Source organism: Protopterus annectens, chromosome 8.part0 (assembly GCF_019279795.1).
Source record: "Protopterus annectens isolate FY-2018-M chromosome 8.part0, PAN1.0, whole genome shotgun sequence".
NCBI lineage: Eukaryota > Metazoa > Chordata > Ceratodontiformes > Protopteridae > Protopterus > Protopterus annectens.
In genome coordinates this window covers 845,158,556-845,185,688 of record NC_056741.1, presented here as the reverse complement: position 1 = coordinate 845,185,688, position 27,133 = coordinate 845,158,556, and the positions used below count along the sequence as shown (strand labels likewise).

Sequence of the window (27,133 nt, the reverse complement as noted above, 5' to 3'; positions counted from 1 at the left end):
TAATATGAGAATATGGTGGAGACTAGGAAAAACAGTAGAGGGCAGGAGGGCCCGACGCTGGCCTACACTCCATGAAGACAGAATCTGATGTTGTGAACATGGTCCCTCGGAAAGGAGCCTAGGTTCCCCCTCAGCGACCAACTCTGACACCAAAGTTTCCCCTCCAGGATGTGACCTCTGGCAACAGAATAGTTTCCTCCAGGCCTTGTGCCAAAGGAAGCTCCATGGACTCCAGTTCAGACTCCGGGCCTTCATTGGCCTAGAGAGGTATGGCTGCAGTAGAGGGTGCAGCAGTCTGTTCAGGCCTGCTCATTTTGACCTTGACTGAGGGGGAGGGGGGTCTACATTTTGACACAAGGTCCATACGTGCAGCGAAGTTAAAGCCTTTGGTTCTCAAGGTCGAAACTCAAAGCTTCTAGACAGCTTCTTAGGGTTTTTAGGACAAAGGCCTGACAACTACTACATGTGGTATGGTTGTGTTCTCTGCCTAGACAGAATAGGCAGAGCTCATGCAAATCCTTGTGGAATTTGCCTTGCACACATACACTTGCCCTTCCTGACACGAAACCCAAAGCAGTAGCAAGGAAAGATTAGAAAATCCCTATGGGGTACTTAACTGGAGTCAGACGCAGAAAAATGCTTCCGATAAAATGACGACTGGAGCTGGTAGTCACACAGGTAGCAGAAAAGTTCTGAGGTGGATGCGTGTAGACGTCCATTTTATACCACATGGCCATTTACAACTGACGTCCGAGAAGAGGCACAGGACATCAAGTGCACCTCAATGGTAGCATTTAACTTTTGTAAAATGGCCAGACGTTCAAGAGTTCACTGGGGCAAACCCCCTGTCGTCATGAATAGAGCCACAAATTAATAGGATATTTAATGTTCTGCATTTGTTGGTGCAGAGCTACTGCTCACTTTTCTAGTTTTTAATACTTTTTTGCTCTGGACAGTTTTTGGGTCCAGTGCTAACTGCTATGGTGGTATTTATTCTTTAAGAGATTTGGCAAATGTTCAGTTGTCCTGCAGGAGAGGAACTGGTTTAAAGTAGGTGAACTGGGCAGGATTCCCTTTCAATCCTTTACTCCCTTCTCCTAGAATCTCAACCCTAGAGATCCAAGAAAGACTCCTCTCCCTCCAATATGTTGTCACAGTTCAAAGACTATACCTCGGACTTGAACATTTTCTTGCATTAAAATAGAGGTTTACTACCTTAATGCATCTGCATTCTGTATTACAGACAGGCTGAACAAACCTGATCTAATGTTTGATGGCTGTTAAGACCTAGAAAGAGTGGCAATTTTAGTCTGCCAGATATTTTTCATGAGTGGTAGTTTGTAGTGTACATTAAAGGTTCAAGATACTGGATCTCAAAGTACAGGAATTAGACTGGGGCTACTAAAATGAGCAAAACATTCTGTAAAAAGATTAACAGGAGGGCCAGCAAGTATTTGTACTGAATACTGGTAAGCTATTCCTGAGCCGACTGTATATTTTACTAAGATCACAGCAAAAGGATAACTACTTTTTCATATATTTGACACGTGTGTACAGAAGGTAGGAAGCAGCTCATGGGTAACTTTGCTTAGAGAGGGCATACAAACAGCTGCCCAAGTCTCCACCCTACAGTAGAGCTCTGAATCCACTGAAGAGCCTCCTTAACCGTGCTACTAGAACTGCAGTTGTCAGTAATGTTTTGGTCCTTAGTCCATGTTCAGCAAAATTATGTACTTCTACCTACAGAGCATGGCAGAATTTGGTGGTCTTTCTTGGAATTTAAAAGGGCAATTTCTGAAGTGTGGCACATGTCAAGGCTACGACTTAACTGATGGTAGGGCAGGGGCTTTACATGCTACTTGCATAAGAGGGGAGCTAAAGTACCATACTAACAGTTTGCATCTTCAGTGAAAACTTAGGGGGATAAGCTGCACTCCTTGTTTAAGTCAAGCACTCCGACGGCTCTGTTATATTCCTATTAGCAAGTTCAAGGACCTGGAAATGAATTTGCTCTATATTTTATGTTAAGTTAGCGCTTAGCTGAACTTAGCTCAACCTTTGCAAGCGCCATACTGGAGTGAAGTACTACGATAACAGTTGAATCTTTAGTGTGCCACTGATGCCACAGGTCATATCAAGATTGATGCAGTGCTCCATAATGGACCTAAAGGTAAAATGAGACTGGTCATTGTCTGCATATGCATGCTTTACAATGAGGTGAACATTCCTGGTGTTTTAGGATTGAGGACAGCTTTTTTTTTTTTTTTTTTTTAGAATGCATAAAGCATGATGCTTGTATAGGGGAGGGACTACAAGAGATATTCAGTAAAGCAGGCAGGAGGGCATTGGGGCATTACAGTTTGCACTTAAGTACTGCTATGCAAGAGAAATCACTAGACAATGTAGGTATTGAGATTTTAACAGCCATGCAACTTGAGCAATTTTTTCTGGTTTGCCCCAGAAAGTTAAGGGATACAACCCAGTTTATCCTTTGCTATTTGTTCATATAAAAACATTGCAGCAAAATTGTCACAACTGTTAATTTCTTGGTTGTAATTTTGGGATTTGAAAAACCACTCCAGTGACACAAATGGACGATCCAACACAAGACTTAAAGTCAGTAAACTGGCGCACTCCACAAAATGTGGAATTACCATTTATAGTATGGCAAAAATAGTGATTAGCTAGCATACATCAGAGTGAAGGTAGTGTCATTGCGCAAGGCATGAAAGGCCAGTTTCCAAAAAGGCTACGGTTGTGATGGTTACTCCAGAAAGACAAAACAGGACTGCATCCGAGATGCTTTGGGTGCATGCTTTTGTTTCATATGGCTAAGCTGCAATTTCCTTCATACAGTGCATTTTACAAATGCAGTGGCGCTGCAGGTCAAAGTTATTTCAAATCCAAGTAAAATGTCTTTGCAACTGTCCTATGACAACACTGTCTGCATTCACTGTGCAACAACCGCATAGGAGCGCTGGTGACATGTTAACCTTTCTTCTTCATTCCATACTTTAAAAAGGTTCCACTCAACTGCTTTCAGGTTTGGCACACAAGAGTCCTCTGCCACGAACCTGTAAGGAATGTATTTTCAGATAATTGACAGATTCCTTACATCACTTATTTTTTTCTGTGTTAAACTATACCCAGAAAACAGTAAATATTACCTGCAACTGCCTTTGGTCTGGCCAGGGCAAATATAAGGGAAAGATTACTTCCTGGTTACATCGGCTTGGTACAGAGGCTTCTTATGGTGCTGCACTGTTGCCACATGGCAACACCACTACACTACTAAAAGCCAATCATATTAGCACATTTGTTAGATGTTTGGTGGCTTTCCACACTACTGAAATGCAGTCAATACTGGTCATCTGGCTATAGCTCTACTAGGCTGAAATCTGCCTAAATGCAAAAAGGAAGGATTTCTTGGACTGGAATATCCAATCATGAAATCATCCTGGGTCAGACAGAAGCACTGAAGGGGACATAGCTTTGTTAGCAGTTTCATAGTTTCTTGCAATAAGATTAACCCTGAAGGATCTTGAGAAGCCTGGTCATGCATTCCCTATGAAGTTTAGCCCTTTTAAATATGAATAACCCAAAGCAGACAGGGTTCCATAAGGGCCAAGAGTGCAATGCCAGGGAAGAATTTGTGGATTTTCATCCATTCATCCAGATTACATTTGGATAGAGTAAGAAAAGTATTTTGTGAGGAAAGATTAGATTACTACAAATACGTATTAGTTTCACTTGTTGGAAATTAAAATCTTGAGCTAGGTGTGCAAGTCTAAGGGAGTGGGCAGAAAACATGTGGACAGGGCTTAGTGGTAGGGCAGTAGTATGGGAATGAAAAGTCCTGGCTACACCTCTGCTTAGAAACACCATTTTAGTATATAAACTCTGGATCCTAGGTAGAAACCTGGGGTCCTGTTTAATGGATTGCAACAGAGGAGGAAGTTAAATTCTAACTTACCTAGCCTAAGCCCACTACCTCTGTTTAGATCACTGCTGTGTCACAATGAGCAACAAATATGCAGCAACAGGGTCTCCATTACTAGCTATTCTGAAGGCTGTTCCAGGCCATACAAAATTTGATCAGAGCATTCCAATGCCTTTTTCTGCGTCACTTAATGCAAAACTGAAAACTCTAGCTTTAGATGAACACTTTCTGCTTTGCAGTCATATAAATGGTTTTGACTTATCCTTATCACACAACACATTCACAGATGTTCACCATCCCAAGAAATCAGATTCAAGAGCCTGATGCAGACACCTTGCCAAGCCTGTCAAGCACTGTACTGTATCCATGTACCAACCTGGATCCCCTGGCAGAATCAAGGGACATCACTGTAGAGTCTGCTAACCAGGTTACCACCACATTTGCATGGTTCTGAATTACAAATCTTCTAAAAACAATTAAGGTTCTGACATTAAGGTAGCAGAATATCAATCTAAACTTTCTAGGAGCTCCAAACAAAGTCAGACACCCTCATTACAGTTTTTAAGTGTCCCTTCAAGGAGACAGATTTCCAAAAACAAATACCCTGAAGAAAGCAGTATCACCACATGGTAGAAGATTTAGTGGGAATAAGGCAATTAACTTCAAGTCAGAGAAAGACTACCCTTCAGAGGGGTGGTCTCCTTTACCCAAGAAAAAATGCCTGTAAGAGCGGCTAAGCAGCTACACTATCGCAAGCAATATTTTTTCAACCAGAGATGAGCCAAGTACTTTGGCACTGGTATGGAGGGCGACCTTGAAATCAAAGGCTTTAAAATTTGAAAATGAAGCATTATTCAAAGGAATTCACCAAAACTGCAGTACAACCGTGGAAAGGAACTGAGTAGTGCTCAAGACAAGATTTACATATGGACCTTCAAAGAGGGTGAGCTGTTATTTGGATGTTGATCAGTTCAGCAAAAAAAAACTGAGCCCTTTCCCAGGTTCATAGGCAAGTACTAAAACTAGCTGCCCTTGTGGGCTATTTTTTAGATAGCAAATTCCCTTTTTTTGATCTATAATTATATGCATTACCCCTAATGAGAATAACTGGGATCATACCACAGATAATTTGAAGGGGACCCCCCCCCCACCCACCCAAATGGGTGGAACAAAGCATTTGAGAGTGGCCTCTGTCCTTTAGTAGTAAACGGGCCAGTCCAGAGGTAAATTCCATTTTTTATCCAGAGATTTAGGTAATGCTTGAATATTGTGTGGATGGGGAGTCTGTTCCTCAGCACCAGTATCCTCTGCAAGATATACCTGTCCCTCCAAACTGTTCTGCCGATTTTGCAGAAGAGGTTTAGATCCCTAGACTGGGCACTGTTGATGCCACTTTATTTGCTGATAAGCAGTAAAATCAGCCTCTACTACAGCGACAGGGCTTTAAAGTCAGTTCATGTAGGACTTGAGCCTTGTATCTTTTTTAGCAAGGCATCTGTGGACATTCCAGTTGTTGCACATGTCTGGATAGATGTATGCTGAAGGACAATGACATCACTAGATCCAGGCAATCCCTTTGTCTATGAACTGTGCCATATAAGCCTTTCCCCAAGTAACTATTCTATTTTCTGCCAAGATAGCAGATCACAATCAGGGCAGTAAACTATGCAGACAACCAGCTCTCCACAAAAAGCAGGACCACATCTCCCTTCAGGGTTTCCACAGCCACCTTCCTCTTCTGCACATTTTCACCAGAACTTTCTAGATCTCCATTAAGTATCTGAAGGATCATTTGCTGGATGAAGGGCCAACATCTATCATTTTTTCAAATCACCCACCGTGGCAATCTAATTCCCTCTCATTTGTAGAAAATCCAAAGTTCACTCCCACCTCTAAAACCACTTCCTAATCTTTTCCTGGAATATCATAATCCTACTGTATACATTTCATTGTATGCAGATGCACACTAGCCAAAAGGCATACAATTACACAACCTGCAGCTGAAAATTAATATGCTTCACTCCTCCCCCACAGGAAAAAAAAAAAACTTACCAATGTGGCCATTGCGCAACATCTTCAAATGACATGGTTCTTCACGGCCTGATGGAGCAGTGATCGAAGCACTCAGGAGGCTTATGTCAGTTTCTGCGATATCTAATGGGATGTCAGCAGAAGAACCCACTTTCAACTGAGACATACGCATCGATTCATCCCCTAGAAAGAAAATAAGACGGTGATGTACTTCAAAATAAGTTGGTCTGCATTTTAGGTTCACACTCTGAAGGCTGAAGTCCTAAGGTGTTGATTTAAGAAGTGATGAGACAACCTATGGTTACCCAAAGCCTCTTCATTTCAATGCAGTTGAAATCTTGCTGCAATAAATTCACAAGTTTAATAACTACAGAATAAAAAAAATCAAGTGGAGCTGCACTCTACTTAAATTTTCCAAACTCTTTCACCAAGTCAAACACAAATTACAGTAAAGCACATGCAACAAGTGCTAACATGCATGATAGCATGCCCCAAAATGTCACTCTTTAGGTGATGTTTATGTTATTCCAACATACAATTCTAAGTAAAACATGCTTAGATACTTTACTGCCCTCCAAAGTATAGGACTCTCTACTCTGCCAAAAATCAGACAAGTCTTCACTCCTCTACAAATGCAGCAATGACTTTAAAGATTTTAATGCAGAAATCTAGTTTAAAAGTACAAAAGTAGTCAATGCAGGCAGTACCACATGCAATACCCAGGACCTACTTCAAAGGAGCAGACTACAGAGCATATAGATAAAATGCTATCCAAGACATTTGGATATGCTGAAGGTCTTGGCACTCTTGTAATGCATTCAGTACCATACCACTGCCAAAGTCCAGAAGCAGACAAGGACACTAGCCCATACTAATACTTCACAGAATTTTGCTGGTGCTAGTGACAGGATGGTAGTTACTATTCAAGATTTTCAGTGGTCCCAGTATACTGCAACAGGTTACAGCACAACAGATGTACTACCCATTTAAGATAACCAGGTACAATAAAAACAATGGATTCAAATGACATTTGTGCAAGAGAGAAAGTGCAGATAAAAGCCACTTCCAGTGGATAACCAAACAAGCTTTTTGCGCAGTGGGCAACCCCCCCCCCCAACACACACATTACACAAGGAGAAAAATTACCTCTAATAGTAGCTTTAATATACAGCAAAGTTGTTCACTGAATCAGCACAGATTTGTTACTCATGTAGTCGTATCCACTTACCATAATGTACTTGCCTGAAACAATTACTCATACCCCATCACCACAGATTTTCCTGACACCGGAGTGTCAGAGGAGCCACTGGATATAATGCCAGCCAGCACCATCTCCTAAGCCCCCCCCCCCCCAAAAAAAAAAACTGTCACTTCTTGAAGGTCAGGAGCACAACCTGCCCAGTACTGTCCCCAGTGTAAGAAAAAAGGGTAACAGATAAGTAGAAGGGACCTAACAGACTGGATAACTAGGCATCCAACCCTAAAGGATAGCCAAGGAAAGAGGATTTGGGAGAGAACAGGTACAGCAGCAGTGAAGACTGCAGATTAGATGCACACCTGTACCATGTTTCTCTGTTGTAGTAACTAGTACTGGGAAGGTTTCTAAAGATTTACAGATGGTTAGGCAGATGACCAGCTATGGGTGACTAATCCCCTGTCCTGGTCCTAGAGGTGGCAGCGTCTAGAAAATGTGTTTGAGGAATATGTGGCTGCCTCAAGGATACAAGGGTTAGCACTCCCCTAAAGGCGGCAGTAGTGGCTTTAGTCCTAGTGGAGTGTCCCCTCATTGTCAGCACCTGCATCCCCTTTGAGTTTACAGCAAGTCAAGGTTCTGTTTTGCCAATACTACAAATATATGGCTACATTTCTGTGACTCTGTTCTGTGCAATCTGAGCTGCATATACATATCCAGGCAATGCAGTGCACTGAGGGTTAGACAAAAAGGTTAATTTTAATGGCTTGATTCGGGGCTCTTGGATGCCTATGGTATAATGGGTTTGTACACAGAGGAACTCTTTATGGAACATGAGAAAGGGTTCCCTCCACAAGGGCTCACAGCTCATTCTCAAGGCTGGAGTGATTGCCACCAGCAGAGCAGTTTTCCAGGCAAGTTTGAGGTCAGCAGAGGTGGCAGGCTCCAAGGGTAAAATGAAAGAGTTTCTCCAACTACTTAGATCACAAGTAGGGATACAAAGATTTCAAGTGTAGGATACCCTTGAGAAATGGGGTCATAAGACAACAGAGGCAGGTTATCTTTATGGAAGAATAAGGCAGGCTTGAGTTGTACAATTCTAGTTGACGAGACAAATGTATAGGAGTAGCCTGGGTTGTAGTGGCAGTCACTTCAACATGCATCACTGAGCCTCATCTGGAGATGTACAACTTTCTGCTACTTTGCCTCCTAGCCTCTTGGGATTTGCTAAAGATGTCCTTGGAAAAAGGTAGAGTACATGAGAGCATCCACCCTGCTAGCTAGTTATGCTTAGGTGTACAATGATCACCTGTACTCAGAAGGTCCACCTTCAGTGGCAAAGGTTTCTCCTTGGCCATACTGTGGAGCATGGCGAACCAGTCTAGGCCAAAAAAGGGCCCTACCAGAATACCAGTCAAGCCTCCCTGATCTTCAGAAATACCCTGGGGAAGAAAGACAGGGATGACAGAAGGTAGAGAGAAACATCAGTCCCAAAAGGTGGCATCTGTCAGAGGTCCTTTTGGAGTCCTTGAGCAAAAATTCTGATTTGCCTGTGGCAAATTGGTCTACTTTTGACAACCCACTTGTGCTGAGAGAGTTGGAATATTTCCCTCTTTCACTTCCACTTGAGGATCTACCATAAACCTGATGCATCTGCCAAGTTTTCTACTCCCAGTAGGTACTCTGCCAGTAGAGAGTCAGTCCAATCTCCTGTGCCATCTACTACAGCTAGAAGGCCATCCAGCACTGGAGATACTGGTACCTTGGTGTTGCGCTACTGTGATGTTGTCTATTCTCACCAGCACACTGCATGGTGTCAACCTGGCAATGTAAAATGCTCAGATAACCTTCAAGACCATTTATATTAAATATGCTTTGTCCTGAAAGTACTTTCATGTTTAAGTGAACACCCCAGATAAAGTTGAAAGCATAGGCTGCAGGCACTTTGGACTTCACCTGCACTCTGGTACTTCCATTCAGCTGGCTTAGCCATCAGAAGAGTTCCTTCTAGATACAAGGAAGGATTTGAATTGTAAGGACTATGTGTTGGCACCACCATTTCAGGTATCACTGGATTTTATTCGCAACTTGGCTACAGGTATCATGAGATTGCAAGAGGCAATGAACCCTGGAATGCTAGAGAACTCCTTGCTTGTGCTCCTTGCCAAGCAATCTGATCAGTTGAAAGGGCGCTCCTACTTCTTCCAAAAGGTGTTTGCCTGAACGGGGAAGTTATCCAGATAAGGGAAAATGTCCTTTCCCCTGCAACAAGTTTAGTGCAGCAAGACATTGGCTTGTCTGCTGCTCCCAGTCTTCCTCAAAAAGGAAAGGGACAGAACTGTTAATGTGAATCCCCTGCCTTGACATGAAAGTAGGGCCTGTGCTCCTTTCTAACAGAAAAGTGGAGGCAAGTGTCCCTTAAATTCAAGGTTGAGGGTTTCTGTAGAGTAACCATTTAAAAAATTAGAGGACCAGGAGGAACTTCAGCTTTGAGAGGTACAATATGGGCCTCCAAGATCCTTTGTTATTCAGAGTCTAAAGAGCTGGATTAAAATCCCATTCCTACATCTTTTGGCTGGACTAGTTCTAGGACACTGCTACACGAGAGAGTCTGCATTTTCTTTAACTGCCCTTTTGGATGTTGAGGAATTTCAAACTTTAGGAGAGGTTGCCTGCATTTTGTAATCTGAACTTAGCAGGTTCAGCACCTACTTGTCAAGGGAGACTGCCAGTTGTGGAAGACAAAATATGCCCCCAACTTCATGACAGATGTTTGAGCTGGGGTGGGACTCTGCTGGGTTCATGGTGCTAGAATCCACCACACCTGGCCTTTGGGTCATCTTGCCAATCTTGGATTTAGAGACAAGGTGAGGTGATTTCTGCAAGTCCCCCTCCCAGATTAAGTAGGAGTGTCTAATCTGTCTTCTTCAGTTTCTTAAAACACTTGATTTGGGGTCCAAAGAGGCAGTTCTTTTGCAGATGGACATCAAGGATTTCTTGAAGAAAAAATAAAGTACCTAGGCTGCTGAATGATTCTTTCGTTATTAAAAATACTCCAAACATTAAGCGCTTTTTTCTCTCCTAGGGGAGACTTCATCAGAATGTACAATCAATGAGACAACTAATTTAAATACTATAAAAAGTTATTTCACTGGCTGTTCATTGAATAATTCAAGTGCATTTAAAATAGATCCACAAACTGTGGAAAGGGAATATCCCATTAATTTAGTGGAAGATAATTTGACAGGGGTATTAGAATGGGGCAAGAGATATCAGCCCTTATTAGGCAACAATTTACGAGATAAAGTTGCATACTGTTTCTTCCTATAAAGTTAGAAAAAGCTTTTATTGTTCAGCATAGCCCTATTTGAAAAGACTTAAAAGATATTGTATCAAATTGTAATATTTTTAGAATTAAAGGAGTAAACCAGGTTGTGGGTAGTAAGCCCACTTAAAAATATGTAGAAACATTAACTCTTTAATGGAGAATAAAATTGAGGGTAAAAAACCTTCTAGTGAAGGAAGGTTGAGGCAGATGTTCACAATATTCCTATATTATTAAAAATAAGGACATTCAATTGGGCAACAGTAGGAGTACAGGAAGATTTATGAAAGGTAACAGAGAGGGTTGTTTATCTTGCTTCCTGTGGCACATATGGAAAATTCTGTGGGCAAGACGGAGCATGCTCCAAGGAGCAAAATTTATGAAAACAAAAAGAAAAAGTACAGTTGTGTACACTTACCATAAATGTAGATGTTACGAGTGTATTCACTGTTGCAGTCATTACATTTGGGTAATCCTGCTGGCAGGTTGCCCTCAGCCGGCCTGAATTCCAAAGTCTTGGGTCCTGCGTCGGCTGCTGTCGCCCCTTCATCAGGGGGTACAAAAGCAGCAGCAGACACCATTTTCTTCAGTTTTTCTTGCCTCAGATGTCAGGTACCCCCAAAAAGGGTAGCCAAATTATATACATTTCAGAAATATACCAATATAAATTTTACCTTCATCTATAAGCAAACAGACCACATAGGTTGTATAAATCAGAGAAGGAAAGATAATATCCAAAGAAAAAAGGGGGAAGGCAGGTGGGTAACCTGGACTGCAACAGTGAATACACTAACATCTACATTTATGGCAAGTGTACACAACTGTACTATGTTTAGTGTTTCACTGTTGCAGTCATTACATTTGGGTACAGTCTCAAAGCTATGGCTGGGAGGCTGGAGCTAGACAGCAGTAGGAGCAGCTATGAGGCCCTGCAGAACTGCAGTGGCAAAACCTGCCCTGCATTTAGAGTAGAGTGGCAGATGGTAGAGTGGCAGATGCTTTGTGAAGGTGTGCACTGAACTCCAAGTAGCTGCCTCTAAAATGTCCCTGGTTGGTACTCCCCTGAGAAAGGCTGCTGAAGTGGCTGCAGCTCTGGTGGAATGTAGCCTAATGCCCTTAGGCACTGGTTTGCCATGGTGTAAATAGCAGAAACAAATGCAGTGGCCTCGCCATTTAGAAATGGTCTGCTTTGAGATGGCCTTTCCTTGTGATCCTGCAGCATATGCCACTAGTAATTGCTCTCGGTCTTCCTGAAAGCCTTGGTTCTGTCCAAGTAGAATCCAAGTTGTCTGTGTACATCAAAAGAATGCAGAATTCTCTCCCCCTTGTTCTGTGGATTTGGATAAAAAGTTGGCAGATGAATAGTTTGGTTAAGAGCCACACTGGACACCACTTTAGGCATAAATGTTGGGTTTGTCCTCTGGCATAAGTGTTGGGTTTGTCCTCAGGGAGACTGGATAAAACATGATGAAAGGTTCCACAGCCATGAGCACCTGAAGCTCAAACTCATCTGGCAGAAGTAATTGCTAGGAGCAGAGCTGTTTTCCAAGATAAAAGCTTAATATCAGCAGTAGCAGCTGGTTCAAAAGGAGGTAGGGTGAAAGTAGCAGCTGGATCAAAAGGAGGTAGGGTGAGCTTTTCCAAGACATAGTTGAGGTTCCATGCAGGTATTGGTAACCTCCTTGGAGGCCTTAAATTTTTGGCTCCTCTCAGGTACTGCTTTAATAGAGGATAAGAAAAAAAAAAAAAAAAAAGAGGTGGCTCTGTAATGAGACGAAATGGCAGAGGCATGAATTTTTAATTGATGAAAAAGATAGGCCTTTGTCCAGCATCTCAGTTAAGTATTGCAAAATCTGAGGAATATTTGGTATAGTTTTATCTGTTCCTTGTGCCTGGTTCCAAGCACATATCTTCCATTTTGTGCCTGGTTCCAAACACACATCTTCCATTTTCCAGCATAAGACTTTCTAGTACTACGCCTTCTGGCTTCCAGAATGACATCCATCACAGCTTTGCTGAGGCGTTTTCTGTATGCCTACATTATCTGCCATGCTGCCAAGTTTGTCTTGAGTTGGCTGTGCAGGATCCGATTGCTTTGCTGGGACAGTAGATGAGGAATTTGAAGTAAGGTCCAAGCTGGCTATAGAGACAAGTTCCTTAGGATTGGATACCAGTACTGGCATGGCCAGCCTGGGGCAATCCATATCTTTGGCTTCTCCTGTCTGACCTTTAGGAGTACCTTGGGGAGAAGAGGCAGTGGGGGAAAGGGATATACTGATAGGTTTTCACAGCTGAAAGATAGTGTGTCCACTTTCCATGCTAGTCTGTGAGAAGTCCTTGTGCAGAATCTTTTTAGTTGGCAATTGTGAGGGGAGGCAAATAGATCTATGTCCAGGCATCCCCATTTCCTTATGTTGAAGACTTGTGGATCCAGTTTCCAATCGGGTGATCCATGAGGTTTCTGCTTAGTTCGTCTGCCAGAGTATTTTCCTTTCTTGGCAGGAATTGTGCCTGCAGATGTACTTGGCAAATCAAAGCAGTCTCACAAGGTCATGGCTAGTTTGCATAGGGGGTAAGAATGTGTGCCCCCTTGCTTGTTTATATACCACATGGCTGTGGTGTTCATCAGTAGTTGTCCTGGATGAAGTTGATCCTTGAAGGCTGTCAGGGCATTTTGGACAGCTAGCGTCTCTGATTGACATGCAGATGCATTTGGTTTGAGGACCATGTGCCCTGAATGCATCTTCCTACCATGTGGGCCCCCCAGGCATAATCTGATGCATTGGTTAATGTCTGCCTGGCTGGGGGTAAAGTGAATGGCTGTCCCTTGTTCTGGTGACAAGCCTTTGGCTCACCATCGAAACTCCCGCTGCAGGCAGGGAATTGAGAGTAATGACTGTTTCCAGGCTGAGAGTAATGACTGTTTCCAGGCTGTGGCAATGTTGAGTCCAAACACTTTTTAGGTACCATTGAAGTTTCCTCATATGCAGTCTTGCATATGGAATTAGTAGGATGCCGGATGCCAAGAAGCCCAAAGCCTGCAGAATGTTTCTTGCAGATAACTGGGCCTTTGTTGCAAATATTTTGAAATAGGTAGTCAGTTGCCTTTGTCTGGTGCGAGATAAGCCATCTGGGCAGTTGTATTCAAGCTTGCACCCAGGAATATTATCTCTCGAGAGGGTACTAGTTTTGATTTCTTTTTGTTGACTGTGTACCCTAGGCATGTTAGAAGTCTTTTCACAAACGCCAGATGTTGAAGAATGTCCTTGTTCTCTGCTTGAATTAGACAGTCGTCCAAATAAGGATATATTTGTATTCCTCTGTCTGCAGAATACAATTACTGGTGCCAGGCACTTTGTAAATACCCTGGGCGCAGTAGATAAGCCAAAGAACAGTGCAGAGAATTGGTAATGCATTGAACCAGCCTTGAATCGGAGGTATCTTCTGCATGATTGTCTGATCGGAACATGCAGGTATGCCTCTTTTAGGTCTAAAGTCACAAGCCAATCATTCTTGCCCAGCATGGGCAGAAGCTGTTGCAAACTCAACATTTTGCATTTTGGAATATCCAGGAATGTGTTCAGAGTAGATCGGTCCAGTATCGGCTTCCAGGCCTTGTCCTTTCTGGGTACCAAGAGTAAAATTCTTGTCCCTGCTCTTGCTTTGGTACTTGTTGAATGGCCCCCATGTCCATGAGGGATGAGACTTGTTTTTGTGCCTCTGCCCATTGATTTTTTTGGCAGATCTGGCCAGCCATTTGCCTTTGGCAGAGTATGGAAATGGAACTTTTAGCCTTGTGACACTATTTAGAACCCACTTGTCCTGGGTTACAATATGCCAGTTGAGAAAAAAGTGCTAATTTCCCCCCTAAGGGTGCTGTCAGTAGACAAGTGCTTGGTGCAGGAAGAGGAAGTCATTGGGACTGCTTCCTGTATGTTTGTGATTTATCTTCTCCAACTCTGGAGATAGAAGCACCCCATTGCTTTGACCTGTATGAACCATGCGCCTGGGATCTGCCCCTAGGGCGTCTGGATCTGCCCCTTTGCAGTAGGAAAGGACCAATTTTTTTGTAGGCCAGTGTCTACTAAACCTAGACGATTTAGCTTTGTCCTCCATTTTCTTTAACACCTCTTCTGCCTTAACACCAAAGTATCATGCTGTAAGGGTGCATCTAACAATTTAACTAACTTGATCAGGCAAATTTTGTTCCTTTAACCAAGCATGCCTCCTAATTACAGAACCTGTAACTGCAGCCCTGCAGGAGTCCTCCAAGGAATCAAAACCACACTGCAAAGTATGCCTCCAACTTGTTCAGCTGCATGCAATAAATCCTGCATTTCCTTGTTTTCTGCACAGAGTTAAACATTTTCTGTTTAAGCAATCCCATGACATGTTGCTGATATTTGAGCATATGAAACTGACAGTTTACGGCCCTTGTAGCCAAAGTTGCAGATGTGTTAACCTTTTTGCCCCCCCCCCCCCCCCCATCTATCCAGTGCCCTAGAATCTCCGTCAGAGGGGGTTGAGTTTTTTTGCAATGGAAGCCCCAACTCCCTTTGGACCCTGTGAAAGAGTCAGCAGCAGGGTTTTTAAAAAGAAAATTTGAGAGAGTCGGGAACCTTGTAATATCTGTCAGGCTTTACAGGAGCTGGGAGTAAGGGGGTCAGACTAGACTCCAAAAACACATCTACAATGTCTAACAGGTGGAATTGCTAGAGGCCTGTGCTGAGGTAGTAAAAGAAAATCCCTGTGCCTCTCTAGATTCTGAAAAATCTTGGCTCCCAGTGGAAGTGCTCCCTCATGGTATGCAAAGTTTCCCCAAAAGAATCCTCAGGAGGAGATGAAGGAATAGATTCTTCAACATCAGAATTCTCATGGGGGGGTATTCCTGATTAGAAGAGGAATCTGAACTAGAAACCTGATCTGAAGACTCAGTCTCTTGCCTAGGCCTCAGAAACAGGTACCTGCTCAGCGGCTCCAGACCCATCTGAGGGATTAGCATCCAAGGCTCCAATACCTTGAGTATCCAGCAGCATGGCAGACTCCACGTGGGAGTCAGTAGTGGCCTGCAACTCTAAAGTAGCGGGCGTCAGGGGCTGTGAAAGCACCTCACCGAGAACCGGCGAATGGCTTAGGAGAAGCTTTGTCGGTTTTGAGCCTCAGTTGTTTATCTCTTTCCTTTTCCTTGCGTTTTTTTGTGAACTCCGGTAGTCGGATGGCTATCTGAAGACATTTCTGGATAATTTAACCAGCGCCCAAAAAAGTTTAAAGCAAAATCATACCGACACTTAGTGTGTTGGTTAAATATAGCACAAAACAGACTAGTAAAGTGCAGTTGTGTACCTACCATCAATGTAGAGGTTAAGAATGTTTTCACTGTTGCAGTCATTACACTTGGGTTATCCTGCTGGCAGGCTACCCGCAGTCGGCCTGAATTCCAAAGTCTTGGTCCGGCATCTGTTGCTGTCGCCTCTTCCCTGACATCAGTGCGCCAGGGGTATAAAAGATGCAGCAGACACCATTTTCTTCAGTTTTTCTTGCCCCAGATGTCAGGTGCCCCCAAAAGGGTAGGCTAAAAAACATTGCTAATAAAAGCATGCACCAAAACACCTTCATCTACAAGCAAATACACCACATAGGTTGCATAGGATAGAGAAGTACAGATAAGTCCCAGCAAAGAAAGGGGGATGGTGGGTGGGTAACCTGGACTGCAACAGTGAATACACTCCAACATCTACATTTATGGTAGGTACACAACTGTACTATGTTCATAGTGTTTCACTGTTGCAGTCATTACACTTTGGTTGGGCGGCTGGGTCTAACTAGAATTAGGAGTAGCTAGAAGGCCCTGCAAGACTGCAGTGGCAAAGCCTGCTCTGGATTTAGAGTAGAGAGGCAAGTGGTAGTGCTAGTGTGCACTGAAGTCCAAGTTGCAGCCTCCAAAATATCCTTGGTTGGTATGCCTCTGAGGAAGGCTGCTGCCCTGGTAGAATGTGGTCCAATGCCCTTAGGCACTGATTTACCATGTTGTGAATAGCAGAAACGAATGCAGTGTCCTATCCATTTTGAAATAGTCTGCTTTGAGATAGCCTTTCCTTGTGATCCTGCAGCATACGCCACTAAAAGTTGCTCAGTCTTTCTGAAAGCTTTAGTTTTATCCAAGTAGAAGCGTAGCTGTCTGTGTATGTCCAAAGAATGCAGAAGTCTCTCCCCTTTATTCTGCGGTTTTGGGTAAAAAGTAGGCAAATTAATGGTTTGGTCAAGAGCCACACTGGACACTACCTTAGGCATAAATATTGGGTTTGTCCTTAGAGAAACCCTGTCCAGATGGAAGATAATGAAAGGTTCCAGAGCCATTAATGCCTGTAACTCACTCTTCTTGCTGAAGTTATTGCTAGGAGCAGAGCTTTTTGTGTCACCTGTATTGGCTGGCTGAAAAGGAAGCATTGAGTTTTTTCAAGACAAAATTTGAGGTCCCATGCAGGTATTAGTGCTCTCCTTGGAGGTCTTATGTTTTTGGCCCCCCTGAGGAACTGCCTAAGCAATGGCTATGAAAAAATAGGTGGGTCTGTATTGTAATGAGCTGAAATGGTAGAGGCATGGATCTCCATTGATGAGGATAGGCCTTTGTCCAGCATCTCAGTTAGATATTGTAAAATCTGAGGAATATTTGGAACAAGCGTGCCAATTCCTTGTGCCTGGTTCCAAGCACAGAATCTCTTCCATTTTTCTGCACAAGATTTTCTGGTGCTGGGCCTCCTGGCCTCCAAAATGACATCTATAACCGCTTTAGAGAGGTGTATTCTGAATGGTTACAGTATCCTCCATGCAGCTAGATTTAGAGTTGGCTGTGCAAGATCTGATTGTTTTGTTGGGTCGGTAAATGAGGAATTTGAGTTAATGTACAGGCTGGGCATTGGGACAAGCTCCTTAGGATTGGGTACCAGTGTTGGCATGGCCAATCCGGGGCAGTCAGTATCATTTGTGGCTTCTCACATGTGACCTTTAGGAGTACCTTGGGGAGGAGACGCAGTGGAGGAAAGGTATATACTGTAAAGTTGTTCCAGCTGAATGACAGGGCATTTCCATGCTTGTTCGTGATAAGCCCTTGTGCAGAATCTCTGAAGTTGGCAGTTGTGAGGGGAGGCAAAAAGATCTATGTCTGGGCGTCCCCATTTCCTTATGCTGAAGATTTGTGGATCTAGTTTCCACTCAAGAGGGTCCATGAGGTTTCTGCTTAGTTCATCTGCCAGAGCATTTGTTTTTCCGGGCAGGAATTGTGCTTGCAGGTGTAGTTGGCAAGTCAATGCTGTGTTCCACAAAATCATGGCTCGTCTGCAGAGGGGGTAGGAATGTGTGCCCCCCTATGTACCACACGACTGTGGTGTTGTCCGTCTTTAGCAGCTGTCCTGGATGAAGTAGGTCCTTGAAGGCTGTCAGGGCATTTTGTACAGCTAGCATCTCTTGGATTGATGTGTAGATGCCTTTGGCTTGGGGGTCATGTGCCCTGAATACATTTTCCTGCCATGTGGGCCTCCCAGGCATAATCTGATGCATCTGTTAGTGTTTGCCTGGCTGTGGGTAAAGTGAATGGTGTCCCTTGTTGTGGAGACCGGCCTGTGCCCACCATCAAAACCCCTGTTGTAGGCAAGAAATGAGGGTAATTAAGGATTCCAGGCTGTGGCAATGTTGAGTCCAAACACTTTTTAGGTACCACTGTAGTTTCCTCATATGCAGTCTTGCATATGGAATTAGAATGCAGAAGGCCATGTAGCCCAGAGCCTGCAGAATTTTTCTTGCAGATAACGGTCTTTGTTACCATGTTTTCGAAGTAAGAAGTCTGATGCCTTTATCTGGCATGAGATAAGCCATCTGGGCAGTTGTATTTAAGCTTGCACCCAGAAATATCTCGAGAGGGTACTAATTTTGGTTTCTTTTCATTTACTGTGTACCCTAGGCAAATTAGTAATCTTTTTACAAACGCCAGATGCTTTAGTAGAATGTCTTTGGCCTCTGCTTGAATAAGGCAGTCATCCAAGTATGGATATATTTGAATTCCTTTTTGTCTGCAAAACGCAATTACGGGTGCCAGGCATTTTATGAAGACCCTGGATGCAGTAGATAGGCCAAAGGGCAGTGCAGAGAATTGGAAGTGCTTTGAGCCAGCTATGAATCGGAGGTATCTTCTGCAAGATTGTCTGATTGGGACATGCAGGTATGCTTCTGAGGTCCAAAGTTAAAAGCCAAGCCTTTTTGCCCAGCATGGGCAGAAGCTGCTGCAGTGTCAACATTTTGAATTTTGGAACGTCCAGAAAAGTATTTAGAATAGACAGGTCCAGAATCTGTCTCCATGCTTTGTCCTTTCTTGGTACTAAGAAAAGTCTAGAGTAAAATCCTTGTCCCTGCTCTTGTGGCACTGGCTGAATAGCATCATGTCCATGAGAGATGAAACTTGGTTTTGTGCCTCTGCCCACTGATTGTGTGGCAGGTCCGGCATACCTTTTGCCTTTGGGTGTGAAAGTGGAACCTGTAGCCCTGACAGACTATTTAAAACCCATTTGTACTGGGTAATCCTGTGCCAATTTTGTGAAAAAAGTGCTAGCTTTCCCCCTAAGGGTGCTGCCAAAAGATAAATGCTTGGCATTGACAGTGGGAAGTCATTGGGACTGTTTCCTATATGGCTGATTTGTCTTCTCTGCTTTTGGAGGTAGAAGCACCCCACTGTTTGGGCCTGTATGAGCCCTAGGGCTGTTGTCCACCTCTAGGGCGTCCTCTGTGGTCTGTCTGACATGGGAAAGGACCAATCTTTAGAAGGCCAGTTCCTGCTAAATCTGGGTGGCTGCACCTGTAAGAAATCCTTCACCGTCTGCATAGATTTAGCTTTATCCTCCATTTTCTTCGACACCTCTTCTGCCTTAACACCAAACAAAGTATCATGCTGTAATGCAGCATCCAATAATTTTGTTTTAACATGATCAGGCAGAGTCTGTTCTTTTAACCAAGCAAGCCTTCTAATGACCTTGCCTGTTACAGCGGCCCTGTAAGAGGCCTCCAGTGAATCATAACCACATTGCAAAGTATGTTTTTCCCACTTGTTCAGCTACATGCAATAAATCCTGCAATTCCTTGTTCTCGGCACATTCAGAATTTGTCAACATTTTCTGTTTTAACGGAGACATTAAGTATTGCTATTTAAACATAAAACTGACAATTTAAAGCCCGCCAAGGTAGCAGAAGTGTAAACTTTTTCCCCCATCTGTCCAGTGCCCTACAATTTGAGGGGACAGGGTTTTTTGCAGTAACAGCTTTGACCCCTTTGGGACCCTGTGAAATAGTTTCTGGGTCAGCAGCAGGGTTCTTATATAGGAATTTATGAGAATCTGGAACCCTGTAGTATCCGTCTGGCTTAACAAGTGCAGGAGGTAGAGTCGGGAGACAGGCTGGACTCTGAAAAGACATCTACAATGTCTAGAACAGGAGGAATAGCAAGAGGTCTGTGATGAGGAAGTAAGAGTCTGAGCCTTTTCTTAGAATCTGAATAATCTTGGCTCTCCCAGGAGAAATGCTCCCTCATGGTACGCAAGGTTTCCCAAAATTAATAATCCTCAGAAGCTGAAGGAATAGAGTCTTCAGCATCAGAATCCTCATAGGGAGGAATAGAGTATCCCTGTTCTGAAGAGGAGTCAGAGGAAATGGAAACCTGATCAGAGGAATCCTATTCAGTGTCTTGCCTAGGCCTCTTATCAGAAGGGGGATGGGAGCCCCTGATCAAAGTAATTAGGTCTTCGGCCATTTTGAGCATACGTTTCTTAGGCATGGAAGTCTGTCCTTGAGAATGCTGTACTGTTTTCTTGTCTTTAAAACAGTTTTAGTCTGTTACTGAAGTTGGCTTGATATAGAGCTGTGTAGGTCTGAAAACACCCTCAGAAGCAGATGCCAGCTCAGCAGCTCCAGACCCATCTAAGGGATTAGTTTCCGAAGGCCCAATACCTTGAGTATCCAGAGGCCTAGCAGTCTCCACGTGGGAGTCTGAAGCGGCCTGTGGCTCTGAGGTAGCGGGCGTCAGGGGCTGCGAAAGCACCTCACTGAGAACCGGCGACTGGCCTAGACGAGGCTTAGTCGGTTTTGGACCTTGGATGCCTGTCCTTTTCTTTTTCCTTGGGCTTTTTATGAACTCCGGTAGTCGGCTGCTCCGATGGCATTATGTAATTAAACATTTGGCCAAAGTAAAGAAAAGCAAAATCGAACATAACGCTTAATAGTGCGTTGGTTAAATCTAGCACAAAACCGACAATTAGCAACATCGTGGTCAAGGCCTAGGCAAGGAATACAGTAAGAGTGAAAATCCTTGAGGTATTTGCTTCCCACAAGAAATACAATTGTTAACTTTTTTTGACATCGGTCTGGAGCAAGAAAAAAAAAAAAAGTTTCCCCAATGGGGTACTTAGCTTTATTGAAGACTTCGGGTCTGAAATTCAATTTAGAAAATCCCAGGAATCAGCCGACTGGCACTTGCGAACTGCTTTTACTTCGGGCACCGTGCGGCAAGAAAGACTGAAGAAAATGGTGTTGGCTACTTCTGTACCCCTGACATCAGGGAAAGGGCAACAGCAGCCGATGCAGGACCCAAGACTTTGGAATTCAGGCCGGCTGAGTGCAACCTGCCAGCAGGATTACCCAAATGTAATGACTGCAGCAGTGAAACACGAAGAACATCTAATGCCCCATATAGGCATTCTAAAAGTACGACCAGGTTTTTCCCACTTATTAGGGATTTTGGAAGTTATAACAATTGAGCCCAGAGGTGGTGACCGGAAAAAATGTACTTAACAGGAGAGAAATGGATTGGCAACCAAGGTTAGCAGCTAAAGTTTCTACCTGGTCTCAATGACAAGTATTTCTTTAAAAGCTGAATTAAAAGAAAGGGCAGAAAGATTAAACACATTTCTAGTTTCAATGCAAGTTCTGTTCTTGGTAATTCATTCCATTTCAAGCATATTAGTATTTTGGTACGACAAACCTATTTCAATGGTAATTTTAGTGAATATTTTAAATACACTTTAGCCAATTAATGAACAGCCAATAAAATGACTTTTTACAGTATTTAAATTTGTTTTGTCTCATTGAGTATACATTGATGAAGTCTCCCCTAGGACAGATGAAAGCGCTTAATGTTTGGAGCATTTTTAATAAAGGAAGAATCGTTCAGCAGCCTTGGTGCTTTATTTTTTACTTGTTGATTCATTGCTTTGTACACCTTTTGTGGTCAACAGTGACTGTTGGTGTAACTAGCTGCAATGTATTCTTTGGACACATTCAATGCTGCACCTATTCCTCCTTCAGGACAGGAGGTAGAGATTTCCCAACTAAAGGAAGATGTTGCCTTGTTGAAAAGAGAAATCACGAAGTTAATCAAATTTCTGACCCCCATGTCAACTCTTTCCAAAGGGTCTGGTTCTAATGTTTTTGTGCTTCTGGTGTTACAAGAGATATTGGCACTTTCTGGGCCACATAATACTATTAAAACCTCTAGCAATGTGAGTTTACCCGAGGGAGAAAGCACAGTTGTGTACACCTACCATAAATGTAGATGTTAGAGTGTCTTCACTGTTGCAGTCATGACTGTAGGGTTCTCCCCTGCTGGCAGGCAGCCCTCGGTCAGCCAGAATCCCAAAGTCTGGGTCCGGCATCGGCTGTTCAACCATGCTCCTTGACGTCAGAGCGCCAGGAGTACAAAGCTGACAGCAGACGCCATCTTCTCCAGTTTTTTCTTGCCCCAGATGTCAGGAGTCCCAAAATGATAAAGGTCTCATACCCTTTGCAAATACACCTCAGAAGAATGGTGAAAAAAGGAACCATAAAAAAGTAAAAATAAGAGGGGACAGGTGGGAGGGAAACCCAGACTGCAACAGTGAAGACACTAACATCTACATTTATGGTAGGTGTACACAACTGTACTATGTTAATCATGTTTCACTGTTGCAGTCATGACTGTAGGGTAGAATCCCAAAGCTGAAAGAAAGGGAGGTGGTCATGAAGAAGGGGCGGCTAAAAGGCCCTCCAAGACTGCAGAGGCAAAGCCTGCCCTAGACTTAGAGTAGAGAGGTAGATTGTAGTGCTTAGAAAAAGTATGCACTGAACTCCAAGTTGCAGCTTCCAAAATGTCTTTGGTAGGAACTCCCCTGAGGAAGGCCGCAGAAGTGGCAGCAGCTCTGGTGGAATGAGTCCGTATACTCCCTGGGATTTGTTTTCCATGGTGTGAACAACAAAATCTGATTCCATGAGCAATCCAGTTAGAAATGGTCCGTTTTGAAATGGCTTTACCTTGGGAACTTGAAGCATAAGAAGCAAACAATTGTTCTGATTTTCTGATGTCCTTGGTTCTGTCCAGGTAAAAACGTAATTGTCTGTGCACATCCAAGGAATGCAAGATCCTTTCCCCTTTATTTTGAGGAGTGGGGAAAAAAGTTGGCAAGTGTATAGTTTGATTTAAAGCCACTTTGGAAACCACCTTAGGCATGAAGGTAGGATTAGTCCTCAAAGACACCCTGTCTTGATGAAAAATAATATATGGTTCCACAGCCATAAGAGCTTGAAACTCTGAAACTCTCCTGGCAGAGGTTAGGGCTAACAGGATAGCTGTCTTCCAAGATAAAAACTTGATGTCAGAAGAGGCAGCCGGCTCAAAAGGAGGCAAGGTTAGGTTTTTCCAAAACAGTCGAGATCCCAAGCAGGAATGGGAGGAGATCTAGGTAGTCTTAAATTCTTAGCTCCTCTGAGAAACTGTCTCATGAGCTGGTAGGAAAAGATTGGAGGGTCTGTATTATAATGAGCCGAAATAGCAGAGGCATGTATCTTAATAGAAGAGAAAGAGACACCCTTATGCAAGAGATCTGTTAAGTAAAATAAAATAGAAGAAATGTTCGCAAGAAAAGGATCAGAATCCTGAGCCTGCATCCAGGAACAAAATCTTTTCCATTTTCCTGCATAGGATTTTCTAGTGTTAGGACGTCTGGCTTCTAAAATGACATCCATAACCTGCTTGGGTAGGAAAGAAAAAAAATCAAAGGCCCTGGATTAACCAGGCCACCAGGCTGAGAGTGCTGACATGAGTGTAGAACCTGACCCTGATGTTGGGACAGAAGGTTCGGAGACAGAGGTAAAATAGGTTTTGTTTTAGAGTTGGGTACCAAATCTGCCGAGGCCAATTTGGGGCCAGCAAGATCATCATCTTGGGCTTGTCCTGTTTTATCTTTAATAATACCCGTGGAAGAAGAGGAAGAGGCGGAAAGGCACATCCCCGAGAGGTTCCTCCAACTGAATGATAGGGCATCCACTTTCCAAGCTTCTTTGTGGAAAGTCCTGGTGCAAAAATTCTGTAGTTGATTGAGATGGGATGCAAAGAGGTCTATATGGGGACATCCCCAGACTGCTGTTATCATCCTGAATATTCTGGTGTCTAGCATCCACTCGTGTGGATCCGAAAGGTTTCTGCTCAGACTGTCTGCCAAGAAGTTTTGCTTCCCTGGTAGAAACTGAGCTTGAAGGTCCAGATTGTAAGCTAGAGCTGTGTTCCATAGATCCATGGCTAGTCTGCAAAGGGGGTAGGAATGAGATCCCCCCTGCTTATGTACCACATAACTGTGGTGTTGTCTGTCCGTATTAGTAGTTGTCCTGGTTGTAGAAGATTTCTGAAAGCCATTAGGGCTTTCTGAACGGCTAACATATCCTTTAAATTGATATGCAGGCGCTTGTGTTCCTTTGTCCAAAGGCCCTGCAGACAGTTGCCCTGAAAATGGGCTCCCCAAGCATAATCCGACGTGTCCATGGTTAGAGTCCGAGTGGCAGGAGGCAAACAAAAGGGTTTCTCTTTGTTTAGAGTACACACCCTGGACCACCAAAGAAATTCCTTTTGAAGGCAAGGCAGGACGGAGATCAGTATGTCTAAACTGTGGCAATGCTGAGACCATACACTTTTTAGGTACCACTGTATTTTCCTCATGTGTAGTCTTGCATATGGTACGAGAAGGATGCAGGAAGCCATGTAATCCAGAGCCTGCAGGAATTTCCTTGCAGATAGTCGAGTTAAAGTTGCCAAGGTTTTGAAAGTTGAAGCCAGCTGTAATGGTTTCTCGGATGTCAGAAATGCCATCTGGGTTGTGGTGTTTAGAAGAGCACCCAGAAAAGTTATCTGCTGTGAGGGTGTCAAATTTGACTTTATGTTTACAGAAAATCCCAGGAACTTGGAGGTTTTGTACAAACTAAATGCTGGAGTAAGACATCCTTGCCGTCTGCCTGAATTAGACAGTCGTCCAGATAAGGGTAAATTTGAATCCCCTTGAGTCTGCAGTAAGCTACTACTGGAGCCAGGCATTTGAAGACCCTGGGCACAGTAGACAATCCAAAGGGCAGCACAGAGAATTGAAAGTGCCTCGATCCGGCCTTGAACCTGAGGTATTTTCTGCATTCCTGCCTGATGGGAATGTGTAAATATGCCTCCATTAAATCCAAAGTTACCATCCACGCATCTTTGGATAGCATTGGAAGTAGCTGCTGAAGAGTAAGCATCTTGAATTTTGGAATTTCTAGAAAGGTGTTCAAGACTGAGATCCAGAATGGGTCTCCATGAGTTTTGCTTCCTGGGAACTAGAAAGAGCCTCAAGTAAAAACCTTGTCCCATCTCTGCAAGTGGAACCAGTTCTATGGCTTTCATAGCCAAAAGTGCTTCCACCTGGTTTAAGGCCTCTGTCCATTGATGTTTTGGAAGGTCTGGCCATCCGCTTGGTCTTGGCAAGGTATGAAAATGGAATTTGTAACCTCTTAAAACCCCATCCAGAACCCACTTGTCTTGAGTTATACGAGTCCAATTTTGATAAAAAAGAGTTTTCCTCCGAGGGGGGCTTCCAGGCAAGAAGTTCCTGCAGCCCAACAGAGGGAGTCATCGAGTTTGTTTCCTATGAGTTTGTGACCTATCCTCTCCTCCCCTAGGGGTGGAAGCAGTCCACTGTCTTGGTCTATAAGAGGCTTGTGTTTGAGGCCTTCCTCTGGAGCATCTATAGCTACCCCTCTGAGGCCTGTCTGAAGTGGGAAAGGACCAATTTTTAGAAGGCCAATTCCTGCTAAATCTTGGTGGCTGTACTTGTAAGAAATCTAACTGTTTGCATGGATTTCGCCTTATCCTCCATCTTTTTAATCACCTCTTCAGCTTTTGATCCAAACAAAACATTATGCTGAACAGGAGCATCCAATAATTTAGCTTTTACTTGTTCTGGCAAATGTTGTTCCTTTAGCCATGCATGCCTTCTAATGACTGTACCAGAGGCAGCAGCCCTACAAGAAGCCTCCAAGGCATCAAATCCACAGTGTAAACCATGCTTTCCAACTTGTTCAGTGGCATGCAATAAGTCATGTAATTCCTTATCTGCACAGGCAGAAATGGAAGTAAGCTTTTGTTTTAAAACAGACAAGAGAAATTCCTGGTATTTCAGCATATGAAATATGACAGTTTAAAGCCCTAATGGACAAAGTAGAAGTGTACACTTTTTTGCCCCATCTTTCTAAAGATCTAGAATCCTTCTAAGTGGGAATGGGGTTTTTGGCAGAAGCGGCCTTAACTCCCTTAGGACCCTGAGAAATGGTTTCAGGGTCAGAAGGGTTCTTGTATAAAAACTGGTGGGAATCGGGAACCCTGTAATATCTATCAGGCTTAACAGGAGCAGGAGGAAAAGAACCAGGGATTAAGTTAGCCACCGAAAAGGCATCATCCATAATATCCAAAACAGGAGGAATAGCCAGGGGTCTATGTTGGGGAAGAAGAAGAAAATCCCTTAGTCTTTTCTTAGATTCCGAATACTCTGGTCCTTCCCAGTGGAAATGTTCCCTCATTTCATGCAAAGTTTCCCCAAAAGAGAAATCCTCAGGGGGAGAAGCTGAAGGAATGGATTCCTCAGCATCAGAATCCTCATAAGGAGGGAAAGAATATTCCTGGTCAGAAGAAGAAACTGAAGAAACAGAAGCCTGATAAGAGGAATCATAATAAACTTCCTGCCTTGGCCTTTTATCTGGAGGGGGCTGTGAACCCCTAATCATAGTAAGTAAATCCTCCGCCATCTTGAGTAACTGTTTGTGACTTGGGAGCCGGTTCAGAAGAGGCCTGTGTTGCAGTCTTTGGTTTTGAAGGAGTCTTTGCCTTTATAAGAAGCTGAGTAGGCCTGAAAACCCCTTCGGAAGCCGGTACCTGCACAGCGGCTCCGGACCCATCCGGAGCATTGTCCAAAGGTCCTGCCATTGAAATATTTAAAGGCCTGGTTGGCTCCTCATAAGAGTCCGTTTCGGCCATCTGTTCTGAAATGACCGATAGGGGCTGCAAAAGCGCCTCACTGACTGGCGAACCTGAAGCTGGCTCCGCTTATGCCTATCAGATTTTGACCTCTGAGGCCTGTCTTTATCCTTGCGACGTTTGTGAACTCCGGTAGCGGGAACCGTATCAGACGACATTTTGTAGTTAAAGCGCCTACCGAAGTAATGAAAAGCAAAATCGTACCTGCAAAATCGTACCTGCGTTTAATTGTACGCTGATTGAATCTAGCACAAAACCGACAACTAGCTACGTCGTTGTCAGGGCCTAAGCAAGGAATACAGTAAG

At 43.6% G+C, this 27,133-nt stretch overlaps 1 protein-coding gene across 8 annotated transcripts in view; it reads right to left on the bottom strand.

Annotated features, from left to right (window-relative positions):
* FLNA (filamin A) overlaps window positions 1-27,133 on the bottom strand; it is a 1,106,834-nt gene that overhangs the window by 228,706 nt on the left and 850,995 nt on the right. For all 8 annotated transcript variants that reach the window (XM_044080337.1, XM_044080332.1, XM_044080334.1 and 5 more), the window contains one exon: window positions 5,993-6,154. In XM_044080337.1, coding sequence (XP_043936272.1) covers window positions 5,993-6,154 — 162 coding nt within the window. The remainder of the gene's footprint in view (window positions 1-5,992; window positions 6,155-27,133) is intronic.